This window comes from Notothenia rossii (assembly GCF_949606895.1).
Source record: "Notothenia rossii genome assembly, chromosome: 8".
In the NCBI taxonomy this organism is placed as follows: Eukaryota; Metazoa; Chordata; class Actinopteri; order Perciformes; family Nototheniidae; genus Notothenia; species Notothenia rossii.
The window spans coordinates 76081871-76106018 of record NC_136906.1 but is presented as its reverse complement, the minus strand read 5'-3'; the positions used below and the strand labels follow the sequence as shown (position 1 = coordinate 76106018).

The following is a 24148-nucleotide window of genomic DNA, read 5'->3' as shown; positions in this document are numbered from 1 at the left end:
GATGGATGAGTTTCACTCGTTTATTATTCAGGCCTCAGTGTGTCTGAAGAGGTACAGCGGTGCAGCGAGAGAAAAGACTGTGGTTACTAATGAGGCTCTTTCACCATGACAGAGGCGTCCTCATGCATCTTTCATACACACACCTGCGTAAGAACACACACTCGAGAGGCCGCGCTGCATTGTGGCGTGTCCCGGCATTAACGATGTGTGTCAGAGCCATGAGACCATCACAGCGTGTCATTCAAAAGGCTGTTCATTTGTCCATAGTTTATTTTTAATTGTAACACTTGGAACAGGCGCATCTCGCAGAACACGTACAAAAGGTCTGAGATATTTACATTGCAGGGGAGAATAAATACAGAAGAACGTTTTCTAGATGTACTTGTTAGATCTTTCAAACTGTTTTCCATCGTCGTCACATATTTACATCATGTACAGTCGCTGTATCCAGGTACAACTTCGAGGTTTATCTGAGAATCTGTTCAAGTTGTTGCAAGAAATCATGTATTCTTTAACATTTGACTCCATAAAGGATTAGGCTGGTGGTATCCAATATGCAAATCCAATGAAAAGATCATCCCAAAAAACGAATTAGTCCGTCTCTCGATGCTCTTCAAGCCTCACCCTTTGGCATTTGGTTACTATCAAAGAGACATCTTTCAAAGTAAGGCTGGAATATAATGAATTGATGTGTAAAACGTGTTCAGTAATAACCTTGAACAGCTGCAGAAAGTAAATACTGCTTTTGTTTGGGACTATTTTCAGCTGCGGATTCTTCCACATTTGATATTCTACTGCAAAAGAAGAACGTCAATAAGATGAATCTACCGTTGGTTTCTGTCCTTTTAATGGTTTGTTGTCAATAACAGAAGCTAAGAAAAACAAACCTCCTTTAACTTTAAGTAGCAAACCTGAGTTCTGGACCCCACTTCTCTTTGCAGTGTTGTTGTGAAGAGAGACTTTGATAAACATTAGGCATGTTGGTCTTTCCTCTGTGCTTTAATACTGCATATCTGTAGTTTTGAGAAACACAGCTTCCACCACAAGTCATCCAGGAATTTACTGCCTCTTAAAAAAGCTATCATTCATTTACTTTAAGTGGTCAAACAGCCACTTTAAAAACGCACTTAAGTCACACTTAAAGCTTAAAGGATGCTTTTCATGTCGGTGAGGACGATGTTTCTGTATCTCTGCTCCAGTCGCTCCATCAGCTCCATGTAGTCGCTGACCTTAAAGCCCTGGATCGGCTCCTCCTGCAGGCGAGACGGAAGGCGTTGTTGTTATTTACATTGCACCCAATTCAAGGTTTCAAGGTTTCAAGGCTTTTATTGGTCATACATGCTACAGTGTGGTTATGACGATGAACATCTTAGCTCACAGGCTCCACCAACAGTGCAACAACAATAAGTGATGGAATGATAAATTAGATATATAATTTCAGCCAGATTACTGTTATGAATTATAGATAGATAGATGAGAGATAGATAAATACTTTATTGATTGAAGTTATTTTGTTACAGAAGAAGCATCAGTGTGTTCAGACATTAAATACAAAATACTTAAAAAGTGGAACAGAGGATTTACAACTAAATATGAAAATGTCAAATATAAACAATTCTGGGTGATTAAAAACGTCACAAAAATATTGAAGTTAGTGACATGAATATATGCTTACACTACAGGAGCATAGACATACTTGTATATATATATATATATGTATACTTGAACTCTTCACCCTTAAGTAAAGGGAACTGAGAACTTCAACACCAACACTATGTGCAATATACATATCAATATAATTACCATCATTGCAATGCACTCGCCGCTATATATAACTATGTGCAATATTATTATGATTAGTATTATTAATAATGCTATGATAACGTGCAATTACGTAACTGCCACTATGTTTTATTTTTTGCACTACTAACTACTGCTAATAATTGCATTGATTGTGTGACCATCTATGTTTCTATGTTTCTATGTTTCTATGTTTCTATTTTTCTATGTTTCATGTTGTCTGGAGATGTTTAATTGCTCTTTTTGCTGCACTTTTAGTGTTTAGTTGTGCTGCTGTGTTTATTGTGTTTAGTTACTCTGGCAAAACAATTTCCTTCGGGATAAATAAAGTCTTATCTGTTCTTATACATAGCATAGTATAATGTACAATGCACAGATATGCAGAGAATTGCAGATTGTTCATGGTTACTAGGAAGGAGAAACTCAAACTATGGAGCAGTGAGTCCTCGGCCAGCCAGAGGTAAAGGAGCATTCTACCTTATTTAGTACTTTAAAAAAGGTCAGTCTTCTCTTTATTAAGGGTACTTCTCAATAAAAACACAGCTCTTGTTTGCTACAAAACAACTCATCTCGACTTAACGTATGTGTAACGGTAAGTCTACACGACAAACTGGAGGAAATGGCATAGGAATCTATCAGAGAAATAGCGAGTAACATTAAGATTCTAAGGGTGGCAGGATTATTGGAAATGTAGGATCGAGCATTTGGTGGAACTCGACCCAAACTAAGGATTAAAAGTCAGGATATCTCAGATTCTGCTGCTTTGATTTTAAGCAGAGTACCCTTACAATAAAGTAGTGACTCGTGGCTTTGGCGTTCTACGAGAATGTCCATATAACAATATTTATATTACATTTCTATCGTATCCTTTTATTATTTTGTGACCCTTTTTTTTGTTTTATTGTTGGTCCTCCTGACGCCAAGTTTGGGCGCCATCAGTCCATCAGAAGAATTGTTGTGTATCAGCCAGACTGTGGCTTACTATATTATCAGTTAGGAGGTGAAGCGTGAAGGGTGCAATTGAATCTTTTCATTAAAACGCTTTACATTCAATCTATTTCAACGTCGCAGGAAATCAAATTAAATCTGTGGGAATCAAATGCTGCATCGTGCAAGTAAACAACATCCTCCTCGTTCAGGTAATGAGGTTCAACGTTTAAAGCAAAACAATATCTTAAAGGTCACCTATTGTGCAAAGTCCACTTCTTCATGTCTCTTCTACATCAACATGTGTCCCCTCTTCTCCATGTCTCTTTTACATCAACATGTGTCCCCTCTTCTCCATGTCTCTTCTTCATCAACATGTGTCCCCTCTTCTTCATGTCTCTTCTACATCAACATGTGTCCCCTCTTCTCCATGTCTCTTTTACATCAACATGTGTCCCCTCTTCTCCATGTCTCTTCTTCATCAACATGTGTCCCCTCTTCTCCATGTCTCTTCTACATCAACATGTGTCCCCTCTTCTCCATGTCTCTTCTACATCAACATGTGTCCCCTCTTCTTCATGTCTCTTTTACATCAACATGTGTCCCCTCTTCTCCATGTCTCTTCTACATCAACATGTGTCCCCTCTTCTTCATGTCTCTTTTACATCAACATGTGTCCCCTCTTCTCCATGTCTCTTCTTCATCAACATGTGTCCCCTCTTCTCCATGTCTCTTCTACATCAACATGTGTCCCCTCTTCTTCATGTCTCTTCTACATCAACATGTGTCCCCTCTTCTTCATGTCTCTTTTACATCAACATGTGTCCCCTCTTCTCCATGTCTCTTCTTCATCAACATGTGTCCCCTCTTCTCCATGTCTCTTCTACATCAACATGTGTCCCCTCTTCTCCATGTCTCTTCTACATCAACATGTGTCCCCTCTTCTTCATGTCTCTTTTACATCAACATGTGTCCCCTCTTCTCCATGTCTCTTCTACATCAACATGTGTCCCCTCTTCTTCATGTCTCTTTTACATCAACATGTGTCCCCTCTTCTCCATGTCTCTTCTTCATCAACATGTGTCCCCTCTTCTCCATGTCTCTTCTACATCAACATGTGTCCCCTCTTCTTCATGTCTCTTCTACATCAACATGTGTCCCCTCTTCTTCATGTCTCTTCTTCATCAACATGTGTCCCCTCTTCTCCATGTCTCTTCTTCATCAACATGTGTCCCCTCTTCTCCATGTCTCTTCTACATCAACATGTGTCCCCTCTTCTTCATGTCTCTTTTACATCAACATGTGTCCCCTCTTCTCCATGTCTCTTCTTCATCAACATGTGTCCCCTCTTCTCCATGTCTCTTCTACATCAACATGTGTCCCCTCTTCTTCATGTCTCTTCTACATCAACATGTGTCCCCTCTTCTTCATGTCTCTTCTACATCACCATGTGTCCCCTCTTCTTCATGTCTCCTCTACATCAATATGTGCCCCCTCTTCTCCATGTCTCTTCTACATCAACATGTGTCCCCTCTTCTTCATGTCTCTTCTACATCAACATGTGTCCCCTCTTCTTCATGTCTCTTCTACATCAACATGTGTCCCCTCTTCTCCATGTCTCTTCTACATCAACATGTGTCCCCTCTTCTTCATGTCTCTTCTCCATCAACATGTGTCCCCTCTTCTTCATGTCTCTTCTCCATCAAAATGTGTCCCCTCTTTTTCATGTCTCTTCTACATCAACATGTGTCCCCTCTTCTCCATGTCTCTTCTCCATCAAAATGTGTCCCCTCTTCTTCATGTCTCTTCTACATCAACATGTGTCCCCTCTTCTTCATGTCTCTTCTACATCAACATGTGTCCCATCTTCTCCATGTCTCTTCTCCATCAACATGTGTCCCCTCTTCTTCATGTCTCTTCTTCATCAACATGTGTCCCCTCTTCTCCATGTCTCTTCTTCATCAACATGTGTCCCCTCTTCTTCATGTCTCTTCTACATCAACATGTGTCCCCTCTTCTCCATGTCTCTTCTCCATCAACATGTGTCCCCTCTTCTCCATGTCTATTCTACATCAACATGTGTCCCCTCTTCTCCATGTCTATTCTACATCAACATGTGTCCCCTCTTCGCCATGTCTCTTCTACATCAACATGTGTCCCCTCTTCTCCATGTCTCTTCTCCATCAACATGTGTCCCCTCTTCTTCATGTCTCTTCTACATCAACATGTGTCCCGTCTTCTTCATGTCTCTTCTACATCACCATGTGTCCCCTCTTCTTCATGTCTCTTCTACATCACCATGTGTCCCCTCTTCTCCATGTCTCTTCTCCATCAACATGTGTCCCCTCTTCTTCATGTCTCTTCTACATCAACATGTGTCCCCTCTTCTCCATGTCTCTTGTACATCAACATGTGTCCCCTCTTCTTCATGTCTCTTCCTCAACATGTGTCCCCTCTTCTTCATGTCTCTTCTCCATCAACATGTGTCCCCTCTTCTTCATGTCTCTTCTACATCAACATGTGTCCCCTCTTCTTCATGTCTCTTCTACATCAACATGTGTCCCCTCTTCTTCATGTCTCTTCCTCAACATGTGTCCCCTCTTCTTCATGTCTCTTCTACATCAACATGTGTCCCCTCTTCTCCATGTCTCTTCTACATCAACATGTGTCCCCTCTTCTCCATGTCTCTTCTCCATCAACATGTGTCCCCTCTTCTCCATGTCTCTTCTACATCAACATGTGTCCCCTCTTCTTCATGTCTCTTCTTCATCAACATGTGTCCCCTCTTCTTCCTGTCTCTTCTACATCAACATGTGTCCCCTCTTCTTCATGTCTCTTCTACAGACAGAGAATCAGCACTTTGGAAACAGGGCTGAAACAGAGGGGATTATGGGTAATGCTGCAATGATCTGTTTGGTGTTTCAGCCAATCAGAGACATGTTCTGTATATATCAGAGACCTGTGATATATTGATGAAAAACAGTATGATAGGGGACCTTTAATAAGAATTGGCACACACATATACTAACAATAGTCCTACGTAACACGCTGCAACATCTCCACCGTGTGAATGACAAGAATCCGAGCAGGCGAAGTATATTTTATTTAGCTCTACTGTGTAGTCAGTCTTTTAATTACAGCTGCCATCATTTATGCTAAAGTATGCATCTGTCACGACTCCTCACCTGGCCTTATGAGTAATGCAAACACAGCAAGAGACTAAATAACAGGGACTGCTGTGCATTATGTCGTGAGTGGCATTATTTAATTAACAGCCTGCACTTTCAGAATACTAACACACAGCAGACACCGTGATTTCCATCCGTCAGAATCCAGGCAAGGCTTTAACAATAATCCCCCAGTTTAATGACTGCTGCATCCTAATATTCATTTCATCAAGTTGTGTTTTTTGAAGAATCTAATAACGCTTTTATTTATGCACTGACAAGGATGTGAGAGGGAGAAAACAGTCAATACTGAGAGTACGACTTAAGGTTAGAGACACATTAGGAGTAAAGATTTGTACACATATACTAGACACTAAACATTTATTCATAATACATTTAAGGTGAAATCACTCAAGACGAATTGAAGGGTTCAGAACATTCATAACAGGGTGAGGGAGAATCAAAAGCATATTTATTTGGAACTCTGCTGGTAAAATAACTATTGGATAGTTTGCCATTATATACGTAGGAAGTGTAGGTAGTGTTTGGGATATCACATGGACTATGGTTTTAAAGTATTGAGTTTTGAAGTTGCCGTTGATGAGAAGTATCGCAGGAGTGTGCAGCTAAGCAATTAGATTTGAATAAGACATTAATTTCTCCCTCAAGGTGAATTGTAACAACTTCCATCAAGTGCTAAGTAGAGTGTGAGTATGTTAGCAAGGTGTAATTAGCATGTTGTGTGTAGCACCTCCTGCATGGCTGTATGTCCGAAGCCTAACCCTCAACTCAAATTCAAATGGACGTGATAGATTACGAGTAAACATTGCTGTGTTTTAAAGTGCACCTATCATGCTATTTTAAGGCATATATTATGGGTCTCAGATATATACAAATATATCACATGTCTATGATGTGTTTTGCTCAAAATACAAACAGATCATGCATTTTAGAAATCCCTCATATCCCTCTTTTGGAGCCCTGTTAGAGAAACGCGGATTTTGGGTCCTTAGCTTTATAAAAAAAAAATAATAATAATAAAAAAAAAAAGGAGGCGGAGCTAATGCCTGATCAGAATTCTACCGGAGATAAAGTTAAATTCTGCTGTGATAAAACGCCATCCTGTTCTAAACCACATCAAAGATTATTTCTTAAACAGTATGGAGCTCAAATGTTTTTTCTCTTGCAGGTTTATCACAAGGTGAGTTTCTTTTTTATTTCCTGCTTTTTTAAACACATGCTCTCTCCAGTACAGGTTAGCTCTGAGTGTTAGCGAGGCTTGCTAATGCAAATAAAATATTACGTCCAAAACACGTCAGGCATTGTTTCTGATAGCCACTTTCTGTGGGTCAACATTTCTGATATTACCTGATATCGGCATCAATTCTCGATCCGCTCGTTGTACCCCCGTTTTTAAAAGATGTGGGTACGGAGGAAAATTGAAAGGGTTTTATTTACTGACGCTGCGTGAGTTCCCCGACACACCGGGGACACATATTTATGTATAAAAGACATCACAAAGTGGCTTTTGCATGATAGGTCCCCTTTAAGAAGTGAAAGCTAAAAAGGTTGGTAAGTATGGAGTCAGATTTGGGTCAATATTCTAGACCCAAATCTGACTCCATAGTAAGCACTGAGTTAGATACAATCAGTGTGATCATGCTTTAGTCTCTACAAACTTTATTTGTTGTCCTTTTCCGATGCCTTGCAGTTCAATTGAACTCTGATTCTGCCTGCTGGTACTGTTTTGTTTTAATAATCTAAAGCCCTCATTTAGATAATTATCTTTAGATCCGTTAAGAGGTAAATCTACGACCAAAAAAGCAAAGAAAAAAGCAAAGAATAATATGATTTTGTATCCCTAACTTGTTTTTGTTTTTCTTACCTACTATCCTTGAAATCATTTCACCACCACCGCCTTAGATATTTCCCGGTTCATGATGTTAGTGTCCTTTTTATACGGGTAATATCACGCGTGAAGATAAACCACAAAGGAGTGAAGTGCAAAGGAGAGGAATAGATTAAGAGCAAATGGAGCGAAAGGTTTTTATTATTTAAAAGGAGCAAATAGAGTGGCTACAGAGGGGCGATTGGTAACGTCAGGGAGAAATGAGTTTCAGTCTGATGGAGGACTCTGCTGCTGTCATCATTCCATGGAGCGATGAATCACTACATAAAGCACACTTTGTTCCAGAAATATCTCCTTTTAATTACACGGTATTATAAATTAAAGGTCACACTCTAGACATGATGTACTGGTGTTAATAAAGTGAAGCTTTATTATCAGCAGTACTAGCTACATGAATCTAAATGATATTAAATCCATAAAACTTTTGTGTGAATCTTATGTCCATGCAACCAGACTGTTAATGTACCACTATTCTTCCTCTGGTCAAAATATAACTGCACTTCACTTCAGTATAAAAAGTCTTGTCAGGTACTTCATTTAAAGAGGCCCTATTATGCTTTTTTTTGTAACTCCCCCCCCTTAACTTCTGGAACATTTCGAGATCACTATGTAACACTTCTATTGGCTAATGCTCCAACGTTGTGCTCTACATTGTACGTTTGGGGGCCGATCGCCGGAATCAGTATCGGCCGATACCGATCGCCGATCCGATCGAGTGGGCGGGGCCTATGGGGATCTTCCATTTAAAGTGATGTTTAAAACTCAGTTAATAATGGGGCTCATTCACTGGAGCTTCCACAAACAACAACCAACATCATTATTACATTCAAATGAAGTACATTATTCAAGTTTACATTAACTTTGGATAATAACACGGGAGATGAGCCGAAGCGCTCTCTCTCCTCTCTCCTCCTCCCTCTCTCCTGACAGCCTGTCAGTATCCGTCTCATGCAGCTCACTGATCCAGTAACGAGTGACCCGACAGTGAAGAATAAACTATGTATAACTAGTGTAGCTTGTTCCAGAGTAGATAAAATAGCTAAGTGTGTTAGGTCTAACTCTTAGTGTGTGTTTTGCTCCGCTCACCGGTCCGTCACAGCGGGCGGATTCGGACACCTTGAAATACTGCCAGACTGGTGAAGCCATTTTGGCGAGCTTGTTTTGCCGCGCAAAGAAAAGTGTCATGTATTTTACGTCATGTGATTGGCTCTCCTGATCTGCATTTATAGAGAGCACCGATCGATCGGCAGAGAGTGAATATCGGCCAATATCGATAGGTGGCCGATTGATCGGAGCATCCCTACTAAGTACTGAAATACACCTGAAAATGAGCAGAATATGTCCTCTTTAAGCAGAGATGTTGTAGACTGAGATTAATCCTGAAAATCATCAAAACTAAAGTGGCTAAACCTTTTTAATTATAGCACTGCTGACACGGTTAAACCTGTGAGGGAGAGTCGAGAGATAAGCAGTGGAAAATACTTGGGAGAGTATTTTCTGGAGTATTAGAAAGAAAAAGAAAGATGCATGGTCGTGAGCGTGTAAGAACTAAAGCCTGACTTATATTAATGATTTAACACAATATATACCGTGATGTTCAGTTTTAAACAGGTGACACAAGCTGCTTAATGTTCTCTGTAATGTTCAAGATATATGAACCATTAGCACTAAGTACGCTAATTATTGCATTAATTATCAAAGATTTCTACGTTTTCTTAAGCCTGTGCCCACATGAAAAATGAGTGGTATTAATCTTCAATGAGTATGTGCATGGAAGTGGACATTATTAGGAATGTAATGTATCTTAAAGCATGAATGAATTGTCAAAAATAAATATTGAGTTATTGCCTTTTAATAGTAGGTTGTCAATTTTTTTTGTAAGTCATTTGTACTGGGACATGTCTCCATGCTTTAATGTTCAAAAAGCTCGTTATTGTCCTCATACTGCCTGTGCTGCAGCACCTCTTTTCACCCTCTGTCTGAAACCAGAGCCCAGTCTGCACTGATTGGCTAGCTCTGTTGTGATTGGTCAGCCGCTTAAAGATGTCCCGTCTTAGCCACGTACCATGTGTTGGAGCGCTAGCCAATAGAAAGCGTGAGTCTTACATAGAGATGTCAGTATGTTATTGTAATGGCAAGTCCTAGTGGATCGCCGGAGCTGTTAGATTAACATCAACATGCTTATTGTAGTTGTAAGTGCACTGCCTTGCGGCCTGTAGCACCGTCCTTGATGGAGCATATGTGTGGGCTGGACCTGTATTTTACAGGAAAGGAGTGAGCAGAGAGTAGAGTAGTTGTCGATTCTTGTTCTGTTTTCTGTGAATATCTGCCTCACCCTCTCAGGCTTTGAGTTGTGCGCGCTACTAAAGAGACGTGTTACCATGGAAACCAAACAATGGTGTAGCTGTATTAAAGTCAGAGTGGAAACAGTCTTGTGTAAATCTGATTTTATCAGAAATCGGGAGAAATATGACCCCGGGAGGAAACCGGGAGAGGTCAATGAAATCGGGAGTCTCCCGCGAAAATCGGGAGGGTTGACAAGTATGTCGGGGCGGGAGATTAATGTGATTGGTTGTTGGTCGCGAGCCAGACACGCCCACCGGCAAGCTTCAACGCACGCTGCCGTGTGGACGTACCGTAAGTAAATTGGAGTAAAGATGAGTTGTTCCCTGATAGAAAAAAGACAACATATTGTTGTTCCTGCGCATTAGAAATGATTTGACAGACAAAAGAAAAAGGAATATAAATATGTACAGTAAGACTTCATGTATCTGGGGAAAGGCAATTTGTCCCTGATGCAATTTAACGGTACGTCCACACGGCAGCGTGCGTTGAAGCTTGCCGGTGGGCGTGTCTGGAGCGCGACCAACGACCAATCACATTAATCTCCACCCCGGACACACAAGCGCGCGGTTTGATTGGCTAGAGCTTTTACCGGCATATGATTTGATTGGCTGGCGCTTCCGTCGAAGCTTCAAAAGTAGAACTTTTCTCAACTTTTGAAGCGAGGAACGGAGGCAAAGCGACGGAACCACAATGCAGTTCGGCAAAGCCTGACGTCACCCCATTCAAAGTAAATGGGAAGCGTCTCCGTTGAAGCAATGCACGCTGCCGTGTGGACGGGCCGTAACATAACTGAAGATTTATTTTGGTCTGTGGTCTCATTTAACCTCCGTCTCCTATCAACACTTTAGCTCCACTAAGTTAAGCTCCATCTAAAACCATTGTTACAAGTCATTTGCCCTTTCAAACTTTAATTTAGATGAAATATAGATATATCCCCCAGTGAGACAGGATAAGGGACGAGGGGGCGACAAATCTGTGTGTGTGTGTGTGTGTGTGTGTGTGTGTGTGTGTGTGTGTGTGTGTGTGTGATCCTCGTCCTGAGCTGAACTGTTAAAAGTGTTATTCTTTTGCGTCCAACGACCCCTTCCTCTTCTCCTCTGTCTCTCTCCATGGGAACAATGTGAAGGATTTATTTCAGTCCGACAGACGTGGTATGAGAGGTTTTCTTTAGATATCTCCCCCCCCACACACGCACGCACGCACGCACGCACGCACACACACACAGAGTCTCAAAGCTGTGTCTAGCAGCAGTATCTGATGCTACGGCTCGTTACAAGAGCTTCCTCAGATAAAGCCTCTCTAACTGATCTTTTATTCACAACAACTGTCAGCGGCGGCTCGTGGCGATGTTAACATCAGAGCTATCACCACGGAGACACCACGGACTGAAATGAGTAATGAATTTGAGACGTTTCTCGTTCACACTGCCGCCGTTTAATGCTGCTTCGGATATGGGTAGAAAAAGACATCTCGGAGACTGTAACCTCTGACCTTCGGGGTCCAGTCTTCAATCATGGCTTCAGAGCAGAACTTCTTCTAATCACGTGTGCTCAATCTCAGAAAAGACTTCTCTCCACAGTATATTTTCCACACCATAGTGGGAGGTTTTTCCGAACCATTTTCAAAAGTAGATTTTTTTTGTTCAGTGTGCCATGTGAATCATGGATGACTGCTGCTGCATATAAAAGGGGGATTGAACAATTCAGTAGAGGTCTTACAGCAGCCACTGCTTAAGACTTCTCATTAAAAATCCAGACAATTTATGAGCCCAAATAATGAAGTGTCCCTAATTTATTGAACTGGAATAAGAGAGTGATTCTTCCAAAGAAAGTCTATTTCATAAAGCATTATAGCGACAACATGAGTGTGCTGTGTGCAGACTTTATAATAAGAAGCTGCCTTACTCTACAAGGATGAGACCAAATGGGAAATACTGGAGGGTACATGCTCTCTTTCACCATGTCCCAGCAGAGAGGGGGGCTAAAGTTTGGATATGGACTCAAACTTCGCAAACACGGTGACTTGTCCTCAAATTATGTTAAGCTTGACTAGGACCCGTAAACAACAGAAATTAAAATGTTTGACAAACTTCATATCCCTCACTTAGAATCACACATCACCTAAATACTTTTAAGACTCGGTAATGTTAGTCGACTGGGCATCCGTTTGTCTAACCACCCTTTCTACATTTAGGAAAAGAGGAATTTACATTTTCTGCAACATTACCTCTAAACTGTAGCTGTAGTTCATGGTACAAGGCAAAATACAGTTTTTAACTTTAAAGTTAAGATTGTAAAATGTGTTTTTGTCCTATTCCACAAAGTAACCTGTGATCATATTCCAAAAAAGTGGCATTTAACATACAGCAGCATTGATAATAGACAAAGGGTTAATAATACATAGCCTACATACTCTGATAGTCCATCAGATATAAGCAGTGTCCTGAGCAGCCTGGAGGGCGTGCAGCAGATTATAAAAACCCTCATTACAAACATAGGAGAGTTGACTCTGACTCTTGCAGAAGAAATAGCATCTCTGTATGACGGTCAAAACTCTGCATGATATGCATTACGTTGTTTAGGTCAAACAGTAATTCATTGATTGACAGAGAATGTTAGCAAATTAGCAAGTACTGTATTATGATTACCTGCACAAGTTAGATGCCGCCTATCACAGTGCATGGAGATTTGTTACTAACTGTAAACTCATCACTGTTCCCTGTATGCCAGGGCAGGTCTGCCTTCACTAACTGTACGGAGGCTCAGTCATTGGTACATGTTCACCTATAAAGCCATGTGGGGTAAACTCCCATCTTACATCTGCTCTCTGATCTCACAGAGAGTAGCTATTGCCTGAGATCACATGAGGTGGCCTTGTTACATGTGCCAAGTGCAAGGACTGACTTAGGTAAGAAAGCTTTTATGTGCGCAGCTCCTTTTGCTTGGAACAGTCTTCAAAACGATTTGAAAGTGAGCAAATTGGTTCCACTGCCTGTTTTTAAAGCTCGGATATGCAATGATACTTGATACTGTTGGTACTTGTCAATGTCTCTAGGTATGTACATGTAGCCCTGTACATACGATGTCCTTTTGTGTTATCTGTTGTTTTACGTTCATGTTGTAACCTACTTGCTGCCATGTTGGACAGGTCTCCCTTGAAAAAGAGATCGATGATCTCAATGGGACCACCTGGTTAAATAAAGGTTTGAATTGAATGATTCATGGTTTCAGTGAGATTTTCTGAAACACTCTCGTCTCGAGGCTTCTTCGATCAGGACTTCCTTATTTTCCTCTTTTTAAAATGGCTTTGAGTTCTTTATCCTTATCTGTTAAATATAAGTGTGGGCCTTGGGCTTTGTGGCATTTTTCAGACAAAAGGATTAATATAAAGAATCAAAACAATGTTTGGAATATTATTCAGTCATCAGAAAGAAGTTAGTTGCAGCGCCACCTGACAGAATACTTCTTTACATACGAGATCTAGATCAATACGCAATTTCCTCATACATGTAATACTTTTATACACAACTGATAGAGACATTTTTTTTCTTGATTACAAATTACAATTTTCTTAATAGTCTTAATATAATCTTTCGATTTATGAATTTGTAGTTAATGAAATATTGGGAGAATAGTTTGAATTCAGTGATCAATCAGATGATCAGCTGTTAGGAAGGGGTGGGACTGAGCCTCGGGCGAAATTGTCTTCAGCACGGAACAGGGAATCGGTACAGTCTCAAGTTACACTGATCATTTTGGTTTATTTGTTCGTTGAATTTTTATGGGAGACGTAAATAAATCAGCGCCTGCGGAGTTTTACTTTGGACGGTATTAACGTGTGAGTCAACGAAGCGGAGCCCTGTTAATGTGGCACAGCTTTAAATATCCTACAAAGAATGAGCCACGACAGCCAGCTCAAGTTTCACATGTACTTTGACAGGATGTTCTCTGTTTAAAGGTCCCCTATCATACTGTTTTTCATCAATATATTACAGGTCTCAGATACAGAACATGTCTCTGAAGTGTTTGGCTCCAAACACCAAACGGATCATTGCAGCATTACCCATAATCCCCTCTGTTTCAGCCCTGTTTCCAAAGTGCTGATTCTCTGTCTGTTACTTTAGATGAAAATAAGGAGCCCCTCCCCACGCCCCTCTGAGAGAGATTTGGTTACAAAGAACTCAATGGAACTTGGTTGGTGATTGGCTAATGGTTACACAATACAAAACATCGTTATGACATCATAAAGTGGCCAAAATCTGATCAGCTCATTTTCAGACAGGTTTTTATAGAAATGGATCAAAAAGAGAGAGAATCTTTGTTCCTGAAACTTTCAGAGTGTCTTTCCACAGAGGGACACATGTTGATGTAGAAGAGACATGAAGAAGAGGGGACACATGTTGATGCAGAAGAGACATGGAGAAGAGGGGACACATGTTGATGTAGAAGAGACATGAAGAAGAGGGGACACATGTTGATGCAGAAGAGACATGAAGAAGAGGGGACACATGTTGATGTAGAAGAGACATGAAGAAGAGGGGACACATGTTGATGTAGAAGAGACATGAAGAAGAGGGGACACATGTTGATGTAGAAGAGACATGAAGAAGAGGGGACACATGTTGATGTAGAAGAGACATGAAGAAGAGGGGACACATGTTGATGCAGAAGAGACATGGAGAAGAGGGGACACATGTTGATGTAGAAGAGACATGAAGAAGAGGGGACACATGTTGATGCAGAAGAGACATGGAGAAGAGGGGACACATGTTGATGTAGAAGAGACATGAAGAAGAGGGGACACATGTTGATGCAGAAGAGACATGGAGAAGAGGGGACACATGTTGATGCAGAAGAGACATGAAGAAGAGGGGACACATGTTGATGTAGAAGAGACATGAAGAAGAGGGGACACATGTTGATGTAGAGGAGACATGAAGAAGTGGATTTAGCGTAATAGGTGACCTTTAAACTGCAGTACTGTTGAGGTACCTTGAGATAGACCTGCAGCTGCTGGGACTGAGTGCGCTGCAGGATGTCTGGCTGCAGGTGTGTGAAGACGGCCACACACATGTACACCTGGTAGTCCGGACCCATCAGCACACAGGTGGAAACGTAGTGGCAGATCTCGGTCCAGTCCAGGTAGTTCCAGAAACACTGAGTCAACCAGTGCAGGCACATCTGATGAGAGACAGAAGTCCAGTTTGATGGGATTTGCAGGATTTTGTGACTGAGAATAAACTCGTTTTAGTAGTTTAGTAAATGAAGGAGAAAGAAATGAAAATTAATGATTCTGTAAGAAGAATGATCTACTTGATGCTTCTGACAATTAATGAATCATGTTTCAGACAATTATTCTGCTCCCTGCGATGAATCAAATATGTCAAATATAAAATGTCTCTACACTCAGTCGCTCATCAATCTTCATAGCCCTCTTCATCATGCTCTATATATCAAAAGGGAAAACACATATTCTAAAGAATTACAAATAACTATGTTGATAGCTGACATTGCAGTAAAGACTTCCATGACAAAGTAACATGTACGTTTTTTGTTGTCACAACATTTATTCTACAGTAGGTATTCACTTTAATCGGTACAAAATAACCAGATAATTCCATGCATGCATGACCGTATGATTAATATTCAAACCATTTAATTATAAAAAGAAGCAGGGTAGTATTTAACTCTCCTATTGTCTTTGTTTTCCCCCCCTTACTTTGGTGTTCACTGTCAAATTTGACCTGTCCTGTTTTAACTGCTATTACATTAACACAAAAACCATTCATCATCACCAAATTTAATTTAACACCCTTTCAAACTGTACATATTGTATCAGACTACCGGTATACATGAACAACTGCAGTAAATATACAAAGAATAGACACTGAACATGTATTGTGTGTGCCAGGTGTGATCCATGTGGGGGGATGGGCACATAAGAGCGGGAAATGTGTCAGATTGGTCTGTGTGTGTTTGTTTGTTTGCGTGTGTGTGTGTGTGTGTGTGTGTGTGTGTGTGTGTGTGTGTGTGTGTGTGTGTGTGTGTGTGTGTGTGTGTGTGTGTGTGTGTGTGTGTGTGTGTGTGTGTGTGTGTGTGTGTGTGTGTGTGTGTGTGTGCCAGGTGTGATTCACATGGGGGGATTGGGCACATAAGGGTGGACACACACACATCTGTCAGTATGTGTGTGTGTGTGTGTGTGTGTGTGTGTGTGTGTGTGTGTGTGTGTGTGTGTGTGTGTGTGTGTGTGTGTGTGTGTGTGTGTGTGTGTGTGTGCCTTCATGCAATCGAATGTAAAACAAAAAAGTTATGATTGATGAAAGTAGTGAATCGGTCAGATTTGACCCGAAGACAACAGGAGGGTTAATTAAAGGACAGGGTAGTAAACATAATAATAATTAGGTTATGTTCATTTGAATTGGCAAACTCCTTGTTAAAGAACTCAGAAATCAATATGAATAAAAGCAAGAAGAATTACTGAGAAGTCAAACAGATGCCAATGGGGATTTAGAGGTCATTTAAAACAATGCACGCTGCTCAAGTCATTTAACAGCTATCCCACAGACTGGGAACACAACAGAACAAAAGTTAAATAACGCTTAAAAAAATAATGTAAACTAAAGTTTGTCAGAAGACCAGGGGGAGGAAAGTTCACAAATAACAAGTTGGGTACAAACGAGGTATTTAACAAACTAAAGATAATCAAAAAATGGCTTCACTATTTCACAAGAAGCCACCCAACTAAACAAAGGTGATAACGTGGTTCTCCATGAACGTCTTGCTTTGTTTTTCCCGTGGCAATTCTTAAAAAAGGTAAATACAAAAGAGGTACAATTAATCTGGTTAAAGAAGCAAATATTTAGTCAGTTTCACCAAACTCGTCAAACTGACTGAAGAGTGCACTTGTGTTTGAAGAGATATGACCATTTGTTTTATAATCCATGGCCCTTAAATTGTCAGATTTCTTGTTGTGCCACAATTATTCTATGCTCTCAGTATTGATTGTAAAATGGAGTTCACATTGTTAGCATTTCTCGAGACATTTACATGATGGAGATAATGGAGCAGAAGTGTTGGTTTTATTACCTGAGCCCACGCTGATGTATAATCACACTCTATACTGTACGTCTATATGATGTTCACTCGCTGACTAAGCATTTCTAAACGAGTCTTTCCGGGAACATTGAACAGCGTGGAAAGTGATAACTCACAGCAGTGCTGTATATTAAGGTGGGATCAGGAGACAAAGAGACAAGGGGAAGCATGCTGCTGTACCTCTCTCCTGTCCTCAGTGAAAACAAAATCCTTTCTGTTTGAGAGTTCAAAGTGAGAATATATTCTTATCGACTCATTCAATCCTCCCCATGGTGCAGGCTGGAGCATAGCAACAAGTTCTTCCTTCTGTTTGACTTTAAATCGCTCTGTGGTCTCCCTCTGTTTATGATATGTTTGTCATGCAAGACATTTTAAAGATTTGAATTATCAAGTCGTTTTTTTTTTTCCATTTCAGAAGTAATTTAAGAGCCGTTTAAAGAGATTATGCTTTGGGGGGTTTTCCCCTTCCTTTAGTGTTATATAGGTTTTACTTTCTCTCCCATTGGACTCCTTTTTTACTTATTGAACATCGCTATGTAACACTCGCGCTTCTATTGGCGCTCCAACCGGTTTCACAAGATAGGCTAAGGGGCGGGACATCTCTAAGCGGTTGACCAATCGCCGGCCAGTTAAGCAATCAGAGCAGACTGGGCTCTGGTTTCAGACAGAGGGTGAAAAGAGGTGCTGCAGCACAGGCAGTATGAGAGAAATAAAGAGCTTTTTGAACATTAAAGCATGGAGACATGTCACAGCAAAAAAATACAAAAATAAACTTAAAAATTAGCCCCTTTAAGTGAGACCCCCAATGCAGGAGTACTTTGTCCACCGATGCTTTAAGCACTGACATGTCTTTCATTTTTGTAAAGCACTTTGAATTGCCTTGTGTTGAAAGGTGCTATATAAATAAACTTGCCTTGCCTTTACACTTTTATAATACATATATTTTCCATTACATTTGACAGAAGCCTACGTCCACGCACGTTCACACACAACCTCTATTTTATGAATGTCAGATGCTTCATTTGCCATTGCTGCTTTGTCAGGCGTTCAAAGCTCAAACTTTTGAAATAGTCATTTCCATTTCTGACGGAAGAATAGGTGCCCATTACCGCCTTGAAGAGCAGAAAGATGAGCTGAATGTTAACGTTTTACCCCCCCCCCCAGGAGACGGCGAGTTCAGATCTTTGATGCAAATGCAGCGAGTCTTAAAGCACCCCTGCTGCCGAACATTATGTGAAACTCTGTCAGCCGCCGACACACAGCAGACAGGATCAAACACCAGAGGGTTCAAGCTTTTTTCTACCTTTTGTTTGTGAGAGAGAGTCAAAAGTATTAAGTGCCAAAGAATAGGTTTCTAACTTTTCAACTGCTCTGTTTAAAAGAAAAAGACGGAAAGGATAAGGAATCAATGTCAAAACCCCCAGTTCAAAATGAAGTCAAAGCAGGATGAAAAGGGAAGTCATTCACAGGGCAAGTGTACTTATAAAGCCTCTCAGTCTCTTACTGACATCTTTAATGAAATATTCAACAACAGTGACAAAACTAAATGGGCTGCCGGTGCTGACTCTCTTTGTGCAACAATGCAAATGCACTTCCTTTATTCTCTCCATCAGTAGGCATGAGTGTTGTTTATTGATCTAAGAGGCTCAGAGAATGGAAATTAGAAAACAAAGAATTAAATGTTTGAGTTTAACTGCTGGATAGACACAAACTTTTGTCTGCAAAGCTTCATCAGTCCTGACTTTAATCTTCTCTCTAAAGTGAATTTATATTATCACTACCTCCTGATTATCAACATTTGTTAAATAAATCAATACAGGGGATTAAAATGCATCTGTTGTTCTAAAACCTCAGCACATAAAGTAATGAATTAAGTAGAAAAACTACACTTCCAACTAGCATTGACAGTGTATGCACCGGTAATGTAGTTTAATGGACTTAAGTTCAGACATCTAGGAATATGTTAGGCAAAAAAATATATATCATAGAATAGAATTGAAGGGATGAAACCCTCTTTAATGGTCACACATACAGAGCACAGACAGTGACATGTGTTCTCTGCATTTAACCCATCCTAGTACCAGGAGTCTAGTACTAGGAGCAGTGGGCAGCTATTGTACAGCGCCCGGGGAGCAATGGGGAGGTGGGGGGTGTCCGGTGCCTTGCTCAAGGTCACCACAGCAGGGCAGGAGGTGAACTGGGACCTCTCCAAGTAGCAGTCCACAATCCATCTTTAGGTCTGTTCGGGGACTTGAACCGGCGACCCTACGGCTCCCAGTCCAAGCCCCTACTGACTGAGCCACTCCCGGACAGAATGAATGAACAAATGTGTGTGAAATAAGGACAATGTAATCCATTGGGGTTATTTCCTCATGCGTCATTGACAATGTCCTAATAAGAAATACATGTGACCATTCTAATTGAAAGAAATTAGCTTTAATTAAAAAAAGCTGACTCATTAAACTCTGAATGAACAAATAAATACAAATAAAACGTTGACTATGAACCCTACCAAGGGCAGCTTTATCCTCTATGAAGAATTTATCCCATGCCTCATTATCACTTTCCAAGCTTAATTCTTATTTAATGGGACGCTGGCCAGTTGTCTGTACATGTAATTAAAGACTGCACTGATGTCTGAAGGGCGTGGTTACAATTCAATTAACTACAATCATTGAAAAGCTTTTAAGAGCTGGTATTGTTTTATTTTATGTACATTTGACACCAAAATAAATGCATGATCCTCATATTAACACTGTTCAAAATATCTCTAATTCATGAGCTTAACTCCCCGTGAACTAACCCTTTGCATCCCTAACAAAGAAACAGGACCACATAGAAATATTCAGTTCACTTCTGGCACAAAAACACACCGCTACACACATATTACATATCGCTCAGATGAACAAGGTGAAGCAGTGTTGCGCAGATGCTGTCGGCCATTAATTTATTTATTTGATTGTTAATGTTTGTTTTTGAGGTTTTAAAGTGATGGTACTTTATTTAAAGATGTGCCTGTTGTGACCAAATGTTCCCACGGTTACAAATATATAACCTGAACCTGCACAATGTGATTTTGAAACACCTCTAGTCATTTATGAGCACACATCTACAGAAGTATGAACCATCCAGGAGTCTTAAGCCTCTTACACACCAAACTGACACCAAACTGACACCAAACTGACACCAAGCTGACACCAAGCTGACACCAAACTGACACCAAACTGACACCAAGCTCACACCAAACTGACACCAAGCTGACACCAAGCTGACACCAAACTGACACCAAACTGACACCAAGCTCACACCAAGCTGACACCAAACTGACACCAAACTGACACCAAGCTTTGACCAAGCTGACACCAAACTGACACCAAGCTGACACCAAACTGACACCAAACTGACACCAAGCTGACACCAAGCTGACACCAAGCTGACACCAAACTGACACCAAACTGACACCAAGCTGACACCAAACTGACACCAAACTGACACCAAGCTGACACCAAGCTCACACCAAACTGACACCAAGCTGACACCAAGCTGACACCAAACTGACACCAAACTGACACCAAGCTCACACCAAACTGACACCAAGCTTTGACCAAGCTGACACCAAACTGACACCAAGCTGACACCAAACTGACACCAAGCTGACACCAAGCTGACACCAAGCTGACACCAAGCTGACACCAAGCTGACACCAAGCTGACACCAAACTGACACCAAACTGACACCAAAGAACACGTCCCGACGGTCGCCTCACGTCTCCTGCGTCTTGTCCATGTGTCGCACTGGAACACACCGCAAAGACTTCAGCCGACGGCCAAGTAGCACGCACGAACTGCGCATGCGTGACTGGCAATAACTCTCCTTACCAGCAGGCGGCGGTAGTGTGTATTCGTCATTCAAAAGAGGCAACAACCGGAAGACAGACTGCTTGATAACCGAGAGAAGAAGAACAGACTGTAAGATATAAACAAACAACAAATAGCATGTTCCATTTTCACTCTACAGCGAGAAGCTCACGGGGCTTTCCTCAACCTGTGTCGAGAGCTGGAGTTAAATGAAATCTCAGGTTTGCCTTCTTAATAGTTTGTTTGGTTCCCTCACTTCCGTTTCGCTTCTCATGCACTGATTCGCTAAGCTGAACAGCCAATCAGAGTGATTTCTTTAGCCGACTGCCTTTAGCCGACAGCCTCTCGATTCAACATGTCGAATCCGCGGAGGAAGGTGTTGACACGGCCGAAAAGACACAACGGTGCGGTACACACCAATCTGAGTAGGGCGACACGACACTCATCGATGGTCCGACATTTATTGACGCCGAAAACCGGCTTGGTGTGTAAGGAGCTTCAGGTCTTCTGGGACGGCTCTGCTCTCTGTTACAAGAGTCAGAACTAAACATGGAGAAGCAGCGTGTAGTTTGTATGCCCCGACCATCTGGAACAAACTCCCTGAATCCTGCAGGTCCGCTGCAACTGTTAAAACGTATCTTTTTGACGCTGCATTTGAGTGAGTTGTTCATATGCACACTGCAGTATGGCGTTTATTCATGTATGTTATACCTGTTGTGTTTATTTTATGATTATTATTTATTAGTTTTTAAATGCCATTTTATAATGTGCTTCTACTGTATTTATTCTTAAATGTCTTTTATTTTATTTTTGTAAAGCACTTTGGGTTGCCGGGTGCTGACAGGTGCTGTATAAATAAACTTGCCTTGCCTACATCATATGAGGATCAGCTCAAGAGACAAGGCTCTTAGTGACGTGGTGGTTACCTGTGACGGGGTGAAACCAGACATCCTGAAGGCGGAGTGGACCAGAGGAACTTCAGCTCTCAGCAGCATCTCCACGTAGTGAGCAGTACACCAGTACATAGGAGCGATTCCTGACTCAGCCACTTCCACAGGAACATGGATCTGTCCAGCAAACAAAACCAGAACCATTTCAGATTCAAAACAGAGCTTCAGTGAATAGTGTCCAATTGATCTTGTTCTGCTGGGGGATATTTAAACACGAAACAACATCGTTTACAAGCCCCTCGTTCTGTATTCAGTGCAGATAAAAACATTCTTGAATACTTTTATTCACCTTAGTCGAGTAATAAATAGAAATAACATGCTGTTTTGTGTTCCAATACAAGTTTCCCACATTCCCTGCTAAGCTCGCTGCTGCCTTAATTATCTGTGGCCTTTCCATTTTCCGTGATATTGACAAAATCGACCGCGTTGTGAAGTCAGACACTAACTGCGGTGTGGAGAAATTCACTGTGTGCATCCAACACACTGAGAACACGTAACACACGTTCAGACGAGTCCAATTGAGCTGTATTGACTTTGAGAAGACGACAAGATTACAGAGGTTGGTCTAATGATTGCAAAACGTCTCCCCTGCAATTTAAAATGATTGAAACTAGACTTCATTTCAGACTTCTAACGCTGCTGTCATTTTGTTTTACTCCTTTACTTCTCCCTTCTCCCCTCATTTATCTCTTCTTCTTCCTCCTCCTACAACTCCTCCTACAACCTTTCCTCCTAAATGAGGCTGTTAACATTTGGGAGGTGGACATGCAGACACGCCTTATTTAATTTAGATTAAGTATAGGGTTTACTGTACTTTATTGAAAATGTCAAGGTAAAAGCTTTGGGAGGAGGCTCTGTTTGACATAGATAAAGAAAATGTCAAATGTATAACAACCTACTGGAAAAATAGTTAATTACCTTAATTGATTAATTAATAATATATCATTATAAGTGTAAAATGGAGATGAGATGTCTGGAATAGTTTTTTTTTGAGGACTTAATCCATTCAATCGTAATTAAAATGTTTGAAAAACCCCAATCTGGAAGTTATAGATAGGACCTATACAATGGATATTTTTCCCTTAGGGGTTAAAGCAAGTCATTTCAATTATGTGTATGGTATTTGTACATTTCAAATGAATTTTCAAAGCTAATACATCTATACAAATGTCATCAATAAAATGACCAGGTTTGAAAAGAGCATTTTACTACCAAAATTGTAAAAAGCTGTTCCAGTCTTTAGAAGAAAATATGTCACTAACTCATTTAACACTTGAACACTTTGTAGCCCACATTTACATTTGACCTTTTCAAAGGAATCTCTTGGCAGCAGCACCGTGACTGAAGTCTTCTCAAACCAAGAAAGGGACAAAACATTAAAGCTGAAACACGCTCTGTAGGATAGTTCATGACTTTTTCAATGCTTCTTAAGTGCTAAATTACTGCATATTCAAATCCTAAACTGTGCTAATGACTACAAATAACTCCCCTACGTGTATTGGGGTTACAGATGGAGTCCAACACGAGCAAGCCACATGAATGTCTGGGAGCAAATTCATTTGATATGCTACACAAATATGGCCAGGATCTGTTGAATCTTTTGATTATTGGGTTGCAGATTAGAGTCAAAAGGGGGGTTCGTTGAGCATGAAACACAAGCGTCAGCCAATCAAATCATATTTCAGCACAAGCTCTAGCCAATCAAACCGCGTGCTTGTGTGTCCGGGGCGGGAGATTAATGTGATTGGTTGTTGGTCGCGCGCCAGACACGCCCACCGGCAAGCTTCAACGCACGCTGCCGTGTGGACGTACCGTAATTCATGTACCTTTGTTATTCATGTTTTATTATTTTGAAATGCCATTTCATAATCTGTTTCTTAATGCTCTTAATGTCTTTAATTTTTGTAAAGCACTTTGAATTGTCTTGTGTTGAAAGGTGCTGTATGAATAAACTTGCCTCGCCTTAGACAGCACTGTAGTTGCGTTTGCACGTTGTTATACTCACAGAGGCATGTATCCTCGCTGGCCAGATGAATGCAGAAGTGAGCAGAGAGGACAGGTTGAGCAACAGCTTTAGAGAGCGGTCCATGTTCCCCGC

General features: G+C 40.9%; 1 protein-coding gene across 1 annotated transcript in view; it reads right to left on the bottom strand.

Moving 5' to 3' along the window:
• Positions 1-252: 252 nt before the first annotated feature.
• tbc1d32 (TBC1 domain family, member 32) overlaps positions 253-24148 on the bottom strand; it is a 64696-nt gene continuing 40800 nt past the window's right edge. The window contains exons 15-18 of the mRNA XM_079645321.1: positions 24056-24144; positions 22027-22167; positions 15141-15329; positions 253-1253 (exon numbers count right to left, since the gene is read on the bottom strand). Coding sequence (XP_079501447.1) covers positions 1146-1253; positions 15141-15329; positions 22027-22167; positions 24056-24144 — 527 coding nt within the window. The 3' untranslated portion in view covers positions 253-1145. The remainder of the gene's footprint in view (positions 1254-15140; positions 15330-22026; positions 22168-24055; positions 24145-24148) is intronic.